This window comes from Rhincodon typus, chromosome 3 (assembly GCF_021869965.1).
Source record: "Rhincodon typus isolate 14 chromosome 3, sRhiTyp1.1, whole genome shotgun sequence".
Taxonomy (NCBI): Eukaryota; Metazoa; Chordata; class Chondrichthyes; order Orectolobiformes; family Rhincodontidae; genus Rhincodon; species Rhincodon typus.
The window spans coordinates 127,689,886-127,702,747 of NC_063334.1; the positions used below are offsets into that span (position 1 = coordinate 127,689,886).

The window sequence follows — 12,862 nt, forward strand, 5'->3', positions numbered from 1 at the left end:
AAAGAAGCTACTCGCTGGTGAAAAATTAGAACCAATGGAAGTTCAGAGACCTGGAATTGAAGTACACAAATCATTAAAAATATATATGAAATGCTCAAAATGTCTAATGGAATGCTGCCTTTTGAATCTGGAAGAGTAGAATAGAAGGGAGTAGGAGGAGGGACTGGTAGTTATACAACGCCGTGGTTAAACTACATTGGATTAATGTGAAAAGTTTTGGGCATCACACCCTGGAAATATATTGGCACAGGAGGGAATGCAAATTAAATTTCAAGGTAAGATTTTGCAAACTAGGTTACATTGCTTGGAATTTAGAAGATTAAAAGATAATTTGATCAAAATTTTCAAGGCGGTACGCTTCTGCATCAGGGGGAACAGACAGGGCAGATATAGACAAGCTATTTTCATCAGCTGCAAAGTTTATTTGGCTAATCATAATCTAACCTAGTAGAGACAGCATGTCTTCATTAAAGGGAAATCATGTCTGACTAAATTAATAGAGTTTTTCAAGGAAGGCTCAATCAGACTGGAATGCAGGGGAACTACGAATGTACACATTTCGACTTCTGGAAAGCGTCACAAAAGGTTAAGTCATAATATAAGAGCCCATGGTGCTGGAGGTAGCGTATTGGCATGAATAGAGAATTAGTTCATAGGCAGCAAACAGCAAGTAGTGAAAAGGTATTCTTTCTCAGGCTGGTGACTTGTCAGTGCTGGGACAAGAATTTCCAAAATACATTAATGTCTTGTAGGAAGGAAGTGACTGTACTGTAGCCAAATTTGCAGACAACACAAAAATAGGTAGACAGGCAAATTGCAAGGGAGATACAAACAGTTTACAGAGAGATACTGATAGGTTAAGTTAGTGGCCAAATTGTTGGCAAATGCAGTATAATGTGGGAAAAACTGCAGAAAGTTGCAACACAAAGGTTACATGTGAACAAAACAAAGTTAGCACACAGGTGCAGCAGGTAATCAGGAAGGCTAATGAAATACTGACCCTTATTTCAAGGGGTTTGGAATACAAAAGTGAGGAAGTCTTACTGCAACTGTACAAGGTGCTGGAGTACTGTGAAAAGTTTTGGTCGCTTTATTTAAAGATATTATTTCATTGAAGGTAGTTCAGAGAAGGTTCATTAGAATGATCCCCAGTATGAAGGAACTGTCTTGTGAGCAAAGGTTAAACAGTTTAGGGCTCTACTCACTGGACTTGAGAAGAATAAGAGGCGATTTCACTGATGTAGGATTCTTATGGGGCTTGATAGGGTAACCACTGAGAGGATGTTTCCCCTCATGGAGAGTCTAGGACCAAGGAGTGTTGTCTTAGAATAAAGTGGCGCCAATTTAAGACTGATATGAGGAGGAGCACAGTCCTCGTATATATTTAAGGCTGACATAGACAGATTCTTGATCAGTATGGGAATCAAGGGTTATGGGGAAAATACAGGAAGGTGGATGTGAGGAGTGACGGATCAGCCATAATCATATTGAATGGCAGTGCCAGCTGGAGATGCTGAACAGCCTATTGCTGTTCCTATTTTTATAGTCTTATGCTGTAGACTAGAGGCACAGTTTAAAAATTAAAGCCAGATCTTTCAGAAGTGAAATTAGAATACACCCTTTCCTCCACAAAAGACAACTGAAGTTCTAAATTATTGAATTTAAACAGAGATTGATATATTGATAATACTATATGTACTAGAAGATAAAGTCACCTTAGTTCCAATAGGATGCTAAGGCTGCTCTCTCATTAAAGAGTATGAGGGAGAAAGACTGCGAGAGAGAGCGTGAGGATTGGTGGCAATTTAACCTGAGTGTCACCACACCATGCAGGAGAGGAGCCGATGTACAAATTAAAGCCACACTGCTGGCAACACTCTGCATTGCAAACCGGCCATCCAACCAACGGAGATAACCAGACACACTTAAGAATATTAGGCAGAAACATCAAATGCAGTGAAGAGACACCACGTAAGGTGTTGTCAATCTATCAGTAAATGAACAGAGTGAAATAAATGAGGCAGTCTCATCTAATAGCTCCTTTGAAGGGCATTAAGTGCCCTTATTGAGATTACCTCAGCTCATGATGTTCATCCAACTTTGATATCATTCAATTTTGATTTTGATTTATTCATACAGATCCCAATGTTACTTACCTCCCTGAACGACTGCAGCAGATTACTTCCAGAAACTGAAAGCGTAATGTCAATGTGGTGCATAATAAACAGAGGCTCCTCTTGCGTCTGGAAAGGGAAGCAGGCCAAGTTGTCCGCTATGTAAAGAAGCAGGTTCACCTCAGTTTTCTATAAAGAAGAAAAACAAGTTTTGAACAGGTCTGAATTCCCATTTCAGTTCTTGTGAAATTCTGTCCGTCTCCTATCCACAATTCCCTACTCTAGCACTTGTAATATTTTTATGAAGTACCTGATAAAGAAATAGATATACAGTGGCTAAATGGCATTCCACATTTTGTCAACATAGCATTATCTCTATGCACTGAATGAGTCAGTACAATGGAAAAAGGTCACTGACTCAAGTCCTACAACTATTCCTCGAGCAGACTGCAAAGGAAGCTTAACTTCGGATTTGCTTCGCAGTTTTCTAAAGGAATTGACAGTAGAGGGCACATAGGGAGAGTACAAATGAGGAAGGCAACACAGGGAACTCATACTGTGGACATCTAAGGAGGTTTTACCATTCCTTGCAACTCAAATGATTGTTGGAACTGACTAACTAGTATACATGAGCCCTGATGTGCACTGGAAAGCTGAACAACTTTAGCATTCTGGCAGTGCATGCAACCATAGCAGTTGGCTGCTGCTGTCTGTAGTGCTGGTCACTTCAAACAACAGGTAGTTGCAGAGCAAAGAAGAAAGGGAGGGTCTAGCATAAAAACAAGTGCAACTACATTGATGAGTGTAACCAGTGCAAATATGGAGTTCGTATGAAATTTAGCAAAATCCATCTATTTAAGCACTGAAGCTAGTGGTCACTTGAAGCAGATTCCACTGGTGAGGGACCAAGTGAAAGTAACACAGGTTACTGGAATAGAAACAAAAGCACAATGGAAATACTCAGCAGGTCAGACAGTATCTGTGCTGAGAAACAAAGTTAATGTCTCAGGCTGAGATGACCCACATTATAACTTAAGACCTTTGCATGAATGAAGGAGCTCAGGGCTGACATAAGCCCTGATTACTGTGCATTTACTAACTACCTTTCAGCATTAAGTTATTCACTAGTCATGTTGCTGAAGAAGTAGTCTGAGGGTAACTGATACACAGACAGTTGGATAGAGGACAGATACATAAGCAGATCACAGAAAGATGTAAAAACAACAAGGTTGTGGTACTGGGTGATTATAAACTTGCCCAATATTCACTGGTAAAGCCTTAGTACCAGGAGCTTGGATGAGGCAGAATATGTCAGATGCATCCAGGAAGGCTTCTTGGAACATGTAGGTAGTCCAACCAGGGAAGTGCTGTTTTAGACCTTGCTCTCAGGAATGATCCTGCTCAGGTGATCAAAGTTTCACTGGGGGAGCAGTTTGAGAACAGTGAACATAATTCCATAAGTTTTAAGATAGCTATGGATAAGGATAACACTTGTCATTGGGTTAAAGTGCTAATTTAGGGGAAGGCTAATTACAACAGTATTAGGCAGGGACTGGAGAAATTAGTTTGAAGGCAGCTGTTTGAGGATAAATGCACATCTGACATATGGGAGTCTTTTAAAGGCCAGTTGATCAGAGTTTAGGACCAGCATGTTCCTATGAGGACGAAAGATAAGGATGACAACATTGAGGAACTTTGGATGAGAACAGATATTGAAAGGTTAGTCAAAAAAAAAGCAAGCATACGTAAGGTTTAGGAAGCTGAAATCAAACAAGGCCCTTGAGGAATATAAAGGTAGCATAAAAGAACTTAAACAAGAAATTAGGAAGGCTAGAAGGGGCCTTGAATTGTTCTTGGCAAGTAGGATTAAAGAGAACCCCAAGGAATTTTATACCTATTTTAGGAACAAAGCAGTAGCCAGGTAAAAGGTAGATCCACTCAAGGACGCAGGCAGGAAATTATGCTTGCAGCCAGAGGAGGTGGGTGAGATCTTTAATGAGTACTTTGCATTGGTATTTTCTAAGAGGGTGCAAAAGAGGTTTACCAGGATGTTGTGTGGATTGGAGTGTATTAGCTATAAAGGAGAAGTTAGCCAAACTTAGAGCTTGTTTTTGCTATGGCATCACAGGCTGACAAGTGTCTTGACAGAAATATATAAAATTATGAGGTATGGATAGGGTGGACAGTCAGGTGGAAATAGGGAGCATACGGTTTAAGTTTAGAGTTAAGGAGGAGGTTCCTCAAATATCCCTATCCTCAATGATGGAAGAGCCCAGCACATCACTGCAAAAGGTAAGGCTGAAGCATTCACAGCAATCTTCAGCCAGAAGTGCCGAGTGGATGATCCATCTCGGCCTCCTCCAGTGGTCCCCAGCATTACAGATGCCAGTCTTCAGCCAATTCGATTCACTCCATGTGACATCAAGAAACTGTTGGAGACACTGGATACTGGAAAGGCAACGGGCCCTGACAACATTCCAAAAATAGTACTGAAGACTTGTTCTCCAGAACTTGCCGCTCCCCTGGTCAAGCTGTTCCTGTACAGTTACAACATTGGTACCTACTCGACAATGTGGAAAATTGTCCAAGTATGTCCTGTACACAAAAAACAGGACAAATCCAACTCGGCCAATTACGGACCCATCAGTCTCCTCTCCATCATCACTAAAGTGATGGAAGGTGTCGTCAACAGTGCTATCAAGCAGCATCTGCTCAGAAATAACCTCTATGTGATGCCCAGTTTGGGTTGTGCCAGGGGCACTCAGCTCCTGATTTCATTACAGCCTTGGTTCAAACATGGACAAAACAGCTGAATTCCAGAGGTGAGCCGAGAGTGACAGCCCTTGATATCAAGGCTGCATTCGACCGAGTGTGGCATCAAGGAGCCCGAGCAAAACTGGAATCAATGGGTATCAGGGGTAAATTCTCCACTGGTTGGAGTCATACCTGACACATAGGAAGATGGTCGTGGCTGTTGGTGGTCAATCATCTCAGCACCAGGACATCTCTGCAGGAGTTCCTCAGGGCAGTGTCCTTGGCCCAACCATCTTCAGCTGCTTTATCAATGACCTTCCCTCCATCATAAGGTCAGAAGTGGGGATGTTCGCCGATGATTGGACAATGTTCAGCACCATTCGTGGCTCCTCAGATACTGAAGAAGTCCATGTTCACATGCAACAAGACCTTGAGCTTGGCTGACAAGTGGCAAGTGACATTCGCGCCACACAAATGTCAGGCTATGACCATCACCAATAAGAGACAATCTAACCACTGTCCCTTGACATTTAACGGTGTTACCATCACTGAATCCCCCACTATCAACATCCTGGGGGTTATCATTGACCAGAAACTCAACTGGACTCACCACATAAATATAGTGGCTACAAGAGCAGGCCAGAAACTAGGAATACTGAGGCGAGTAACTCACCCCCTGACTCCTCAAAGCCTGTCCACCATCTACAAGTTAGAAGTCAGGAGTGTGATGGAATACTCCCCACTTGCCTGGATGAGTTCAGCCCCAACAACACTCAAGAAGCCTGACACCATCCAGGACAAAGCGGCTGGCCTGGTTGGCACTACATCCACAAATATCCACTCCCTCCACCACCGACACTCAGTAGCAGCAGTGTGTACTATATACAAGATGCATTGCAGAAATTCACCAAAGATCCACAGACAGCGCCTTCCAAACCCACGACCACTTCCATCTAAGTACAAGGGCAGCAGACATATGGGAACACCATCACCTCCAAGTTCCAATCCAAGTCACTCACCGTCCTGACTTGGAAATATATTGCCATTCCTTCACTGTCGCTGGGTCAAAATCCTGGAATTCCCTCCCTAATAGCATTGTGGGTCAATCCACAGCAGGAGGACTGCAACAGTCCAAGAAGGCAGCTCACCACCACCTTCTCAAGGGCAACTGGGGATGGGCAAGAAATGCTGGCCAGCCAGCAATGCCCACATCCCACAAATGAATAGAAAAAAAAGTGGGGAAGTTTTCAGGAGCTGTGCAAGGCAAGTTCTTTTTTAAAACACTGTGTAGTAAGAGCCTGGAAAGCGTTGCCTGGGGAGGTGATAGAAGCTGGCACAAGGCATTTAGACATACACATGAACAGGCAGAGAAGAGAGTGACATGTAGGCAGATGGAATTAGTCTAGAATGGTCAGCACAAATAGGGTGGGCCGAAGGGCCTATTCCTGTGCTGTATTGCTCTAACTTCCACATCCTTTGGCCTTTATTACTTTAGGGAATACAAGTCACATTTATATAACCTGTTCTCAGACTTGAAGTCTTTCAAACCCACTATCATTTCCATGAACCTGCACTGCTACCTACCCAGGGTCAATATATTCTGCCAGAGGGTGAAGCTTCCAGAATTGAATGCAGTACATCAGCTGAATTCTTGCCAAGGTGAAGCACAACTTGCTTCCATCACCTCCCATTGACATGACTTATTCGAACTCTCACTGTCAACTTTATGTTCACTGCTTATGAGGGAGAAGCTCAGGCCCCAGAAGAGATCTCTATAGAACATCCTTTATAACCCTCCAATCAAGAGCACATAGCCTGACACAGACTAAGTTCAGCTTCTCTCTCCTACTTAAAGTTTTACACTCACGTCTAGCTTTCACATCTGCTCATTCCCTTGAATTTCATATCTCTATTGTCCTATCTCGCATCATGTTATCCAATTCTAGTCAGAATACCTCAATGTTTCTGCCCATTTTGGTGGTAGTTTCCTAATTCCTTTTCACCAATTTCTGCAGGGTCTACTTACTTGGAATAGCCCAATTCTAAAGGATTAAGATACCTCAGACAGCACCTTCCAAACCTCTGGTGCCACATTATACTGGTTAATAATAGCCATTCTATTGGAAATTAGGCAGGGTGTCACTTGCCAGGAACCCCAGGCATACTGACTCACCGCACTGTCATCAAACAGGTTGAGTAAGGCGATAAGGAATGCACGTCGATGTTGTCGGTTTCCTCTTATCATGCTGTAGAGATGTGAACACAAAGCTGTCACATTCTCTTCCTGCCTAAACCCACGGATTAACTCTCTTATCTCAGACTGGATGGACTGTTGAAGCTGGTAAGACATCTTCATCCCTGCTACTGCTTTCATCTGGAAAAAAGCAGAGAACAATGATCATCACCATTCACCTCACTAATTGAAATACCCACATTTCGATGCATGGCAGAGAGTTAGACAATATTTAAATTTATAACAATACTAGGTAACATTACACAACATGCAGCACAGAAGGTGCCCATCTAGGTATCTAATTCCTTCCATTTGCTGAGCTTTTCCCATATCTTTGTACCTTTTGTCTCCAAATGTTTATCTAACTTGTTTTTGAACATTACTGAATCTGTCTCCATGAACTTTTAAGCAGAAACATTAAAGATCATTAGAACTTGCTGCCTAAAATGATTTTTTTTTATTTCCACCCCTGAACTATGTTCACTATTCTTAACTCTGTTCCCTCTGGTTACAGACTTCCAGCCAAATTAAAACCCAACACTTTAGAACATAAAACATAAGAACACAAGAACTAGGAGCAGGAGTAGGCCATCCGGCCCCTCGAGCCTGCCCCGCCATTCAATAAGATCATGGCTGATCTTTTTGAGACTGAGCTCCACTTACTCGCCCACTCACCATAACCCTTAATTCCTTTACTGTTCAAAAATTTATCCAGCCTTGCCTTAAAAACATTCAGCGAGGTAGCTTCAACCGTTTCACTGGGCAGGAAATTCCACAGATTCACAACCCTTTGGGTGAACAAGTTCCTCCTGACCTCAGTCCTACATCTGCTTCCCTTTATTTTGAGGCTATGCCCCCTAGTCTTAGTTTCACCTGCTAGTGGAAACAACCTCCCCACCTCCACCTTATCTATTCCCTTCATAACCTTATATGTTACTATAAGATCTCCCCTCATTCTTCTGAATGCCAATGAGTATAATCCCAGCCTACTCAGTCTCTCCTCATAATCCAACCCTCTCAACTCTGGAATCAACCGAGTGAATCTCCTCTGCACCCCCTCCAGTGCTAGTATATCCCTTCTCAAGTAAGGAGACCGAATATTAATTTCTCTCTCTCAAAACCCAACACTTTAGGCTATTAATTTTCCTTTATCCTTTTCTACTCAGGAAAAGAATCCCAGTTTGACTTGTTTTTCTGTAAAACTGGGGGACTTCACCTTGGTTGCCACCTCCACCACTCCCACGGAAGAACATCGTTCCTGAAGGATGACCAAAACTATACACAGCACTCGAGTGGTTTATAAACAAGGTGTAGCATAACTTCCTTGCTTTTCTTTATTTTAAAAGAACACATTTGTCAACTCACTTTGCCATTTGAGTGTGAATAAATGCTACGTTACGTTGCGGTGCAGCATATTGTGGCATGACAACTGGCAATGTTCAGGGGACAAACAGGATGTATACAAGTAGGGATCTTTTTCAAATGCGGGCACACAGTAATCTTAAATCAAGTGCACAACATGATAATCAGGCTGGGCACAGCAAAGGGAAATTAGAGGAAACATTGATCTGAACCCTGAGATATTCCTGTTCCTGCAAACCCTTTTAAATACAAGCACTGCATTTTTATTGTGTCTTCTCATTTTCTCTCTCTCAAAACACAACACTTCACATTTTGCTACATTAAATTGCTTCTGTGGTATTTCACCAATTTATATCCATGACTTCCTGAAGAATACTACCAGGAATTACTACATTTCCAAGTTTTGTGTCACCTGCAATTCTTGAAATTATTCATAATGTCATACAGTACTACAGCACACAGACACACACTTTGGTCCAACCAGTCCAAGCCGACCATAATTCCAAGTTAAACTAGTCCCACTTGACTGCACTTGGCCCATATCTCTCCAGCTTAACAATATTCTTCCTATAACAGGGTGACCAGAATTGCACATATTACTCCAACAGTGGCCTCACCAATGTCCCATACAACCTCAACATAACATCCCAACGCCTATACTCAAAGGTCTGAGTAATGAAGGCAAGTGTGCTAAATGCCGTAATCATCCTGTCTACGTGTGATGCAAACTTCAAAGAATTATGGAGCTGAACCCCTATGTCTCTCTGTACTACAACACTACCCAAGGCCCTACCATTAATTGTATAAATACTGCCCTTGTTTGTTTTGCCAAAATGTGACACCTCATATTTATCCAAATAACACTCCAGCTGCCACTCCTCAGCTCACTGACCCAACTGATCAAGATCCCTTTGTAATCTCAGACAACATCTGTCACTGTCCAATATACCATCAATTTTGGCGTCCCCCGCAAACTTACTAACCATGCTGTCTATATTCTCATCTAAATCATTTATATAAATGACAAAAGTAGACCCAGGACCAATCCCCGTGGAACACCGCTGGTCAGTCCGAAAAATAACCCTCCATCACCACCCTGTCTCCTGACATTGTAGCCAATTGGCAAGCTCACCCGGAATCCTTTATAATCTAACTTCACTAATTAGTCTACCATGCAGAACACTGTTAAAGGCTTTACTAAGTCCAAGTACGTGCAGTTGCTGGCGTTGGAGTGGAGTGGAGTCGACAAAGCCAGAAGTCACATGACACCAGGTTTAGTCCAACAGGTTTATTTGAAATCACACAAGCTTTTGGAGCGCTGCCCTTTCTTCAGGTGCAGTAAGATAGCAGGGCACACAGACACAGAGTTTATAGGGAAAGAGATCAAGGGCAGACAGATCAAAAGATCATACAATGGGTGTGAGTGGCGTGTCAGACAATAAGTCTCTGCAGGTGACCAAGAGCGTTAGATGGTGAGAAAAGTGATTATAAAATCAATGTTAGTGCTGTGCTGTTAAGACAATCAGGCACAGCGATAGGAATATACAAAAGGTGACATCTCAGGCCAGACACTCAATTGTAGGTGTGAGGCCTTGTTCAGAATTTGTCTCAGAGTTTTAACCTGGAGTCAGGCTGGTTTTATTTTGAAAGCAGAAATTTATAGGATGCCACATGGACTGACTGTGACTACACACTGTATGTTTTTGAACAAAATAGGAAGTATCTGCAAATAAACAATCATCTTGGATGAAATGATTCACCTCATTGTCAGTGTTCTGAAGTTTTGAAGAAGGGTCCCCAGTAGGAATGTTGACTTTCCTACTCCTCTGATGCTGCCTGACCTGCTGTGTTCCTCCAGTTCCACACTATCGACTCTAACTCCAACATCTGCAATTCTTGCTAACTCTGTATCTGTGCTCTCTCCACTCTCACTCACCTGACAAAGGGGCTGCGCTCTGAAAGCTTGTGAGATTTCAAATAATCTGTTGGGCCATACCTGATAAACTCCAAGTAAACAACGTCTAACGATCTGCCCTCATCATTCTTCTTGGTTACTTCCTCAAAAAATTCAAATCGAGTTTGAGAGATGCAATTTCCCTCACACAGAACCATGCTGCTGACTATCCCTAATCATTCCTTGCCTCTCCATAGAATCTACCCTACAGAGTGAAAGCAGGCCATTCAGCCCATCAAGTCCACAGCGACCCTCCGAAAAGTATCCTACCTGGACCCACCTCCTCACACTAATCACTGTATTTCTCATGGCTATTTCACCTAGCCTTCACATCCCTGGACACTAAGAGCAATCTTAGCACAGTCAATCCATCTAACCGGCACATCTTTGGGCTGAATTGGGAAATGATGTTGTATTGTCCACTCACGTCACTGTCCTTCCACCCTCACTAAGAAACTGCAACCCTACTCCCCTGCTCGCTTTCTGGGTGCAATGTCATGGGCGGTCAGCTAGTACAATACAATCAGTGTAGTGCTTTTATTGTCAAAAATCAACAGTTCATCAGAGACCTGCTTGAACAATAAACACATCTTCTACTATGAGCAGTCAATTTCTATTCGGGAAACAACTAAAATAACATAAGCATCGTTCAAAAAAGAAGCTTAAATGAACAAAAGGCTGGAAAACATCAGCTTCACATTTGCTGCTGGGGTGAGCTCAGGAAATCTGTGGAATAAAGCAGAGTGGCCCCCGTGAAACAGAGAGTCTGGTGGTGGTGGTGATAGGGGACAAGGCTAAACTTTTATGTATCTCTCTCCCCCTCCCTTCCTAATGTCTGGTTACTGCATCCATATCGCCCAGTAAAGGTGGAAACAGACAACTGGGCTTAATATCCACCAGTTGTAATGCAGAAATAAAAAAATTTTGTGCCCCATTGCAGAAAAAAGGACACTTTCAGTCATCTCACTGATGCACTCTACACAACCAGGCCTCTACCAATCAGAACCGACTTGTCAATTGATTGGCACTCTCTTCTCAGTATAAAACATTGGTTTCCCTTTACACTGGCACTCTTGTAAATTGTCCAGATAAGTGGAAGATTAAAAAAAACTTTGACAAAGTGTTGACAGAGAAAAAAACAATTTGTCAAAGTTTTTTTTACTCTGCAACGTGAGAGCTCTGTTCTCCCAAATGACTGCTTCTACCATTGCTGGAAATGGGTCCAATTTGCATAGAAACTTTCCTCATGTCATTGACTGCAGGGAAAATGTTGTGGGATGTTGCCTCTTAACCATAGTCATTAGCAAAAATGCGACGTTTTGCAGAAGTCCGACATTTTCCAGCCTTTGGGGAAGATAAACACATTTTAATGGTCCAGAATAGATGTTCCCTTTATTCATTAACAGGATGAGGACGTTGCTGGCTAGGCAGCATCTATTGTCCATCCTTAATTGCCCACAGGGCAATTCAGAGTCAACCACATTGCTATCACATGAGTGGACAGAACAGCATCATTTTCCCATTTGGCCCAAAGATGTGCAGGTTAGGTGGATTGGCCATGTTAAAATTGCTTGTAGTGTCCAGGGATATGAAGGCTAGGTGGATTGCTGTGGGTCGGACCAGGTTAGGTTGGCAGTTTCCTTCCCTAAAAGACAACAGTGAACCAGGTGGGTTTTCTCGATAATCGATTCACGGTCATCATGAGATTCTTAAAATAAAAATATTGAATTCAAATTCCACCATCTGCCGTGGTCCCCAAAATGTTATCCGGGTTAGCAGTCTCTTATCGCAAGCCTCACAGTCCAGTCTGTCAGTGAACAATGATCTTTCCAAAACCGGGACTAGCCAAAAATCCTCTATAGAAAACCACTTGTTCCACTTCAGAGTCAGGGGGTGTTCAGATAGAGTCATAGAGTAAAACAGGATCTGTTTCCATGCTTCGGTCCAAACTGGTCCATGCTGACTGTGGTGCCCACTCAGCTAGTTCCAACTGCTCACATTTGGTCCATATCCCTCTAAACCCTTCCCATCCATGTACCTATCCAATTTTATTTTTAAAATGTTGCTATTGCACCTGCCTCAACCTCTCTTTCTGGCAGCCCATTCCATATATCCACCATTCTCTGCATGAAGAGTTGCCCCTCAGATCCTTCTTAAATCTTTCCCCTCTCACCTTAATCGTATGCCCTCTAGTTTTCAATTCCACGTCCCTGGGGGAAAAGACTATATGCATTTATGCTATCTATGTACCTCATGATTTTATACACCTCAGTAAGGTCACCCCTCATTCACCCATGTTCCAAGGAATAAAGTTCTATCCTGGTCAACCTCTCCCTATAATTCAGGCTTACTAGTCCTGGCAAGATGCACATAAATCTTCTTTGCACACTTTCCAGTTTAACTATGTCATTCCTATAACAGGGTGACCAAAACTGTACACAGTAC

The 12,862-nt window shown here is 42.6% G+C and overlaps 1 protein-coding gene across 1 annotated transcript in view; it reads right to left on the bottom strand.

Moving 5' to 3' along the window:
- nipblb (NIPBL cohesin loading factor b) overlaps window positions 1–12,862 on the bottom strand; it is a 437,039-nt gene that overhangs the window by 25,073 nt on the left and 399,104 nt on the right. Inside the window, exons 41-42 of the mRNA XM_048594301.1 lie at window positions 7,042–7,242; window positions 2,157–2,303 (exon numbers count right to left, since the gene is read on the bottom strand). Coding sequence (XP_048450258.1) covers window positions 2,157–2,303; window positions 7,042–7,242 — 348 coding nt within the window. The remainder of the gene's footprint in view (window positions 1–2,156; window positions 2,304–7,041; window positions 7,243–12,862) is intronic.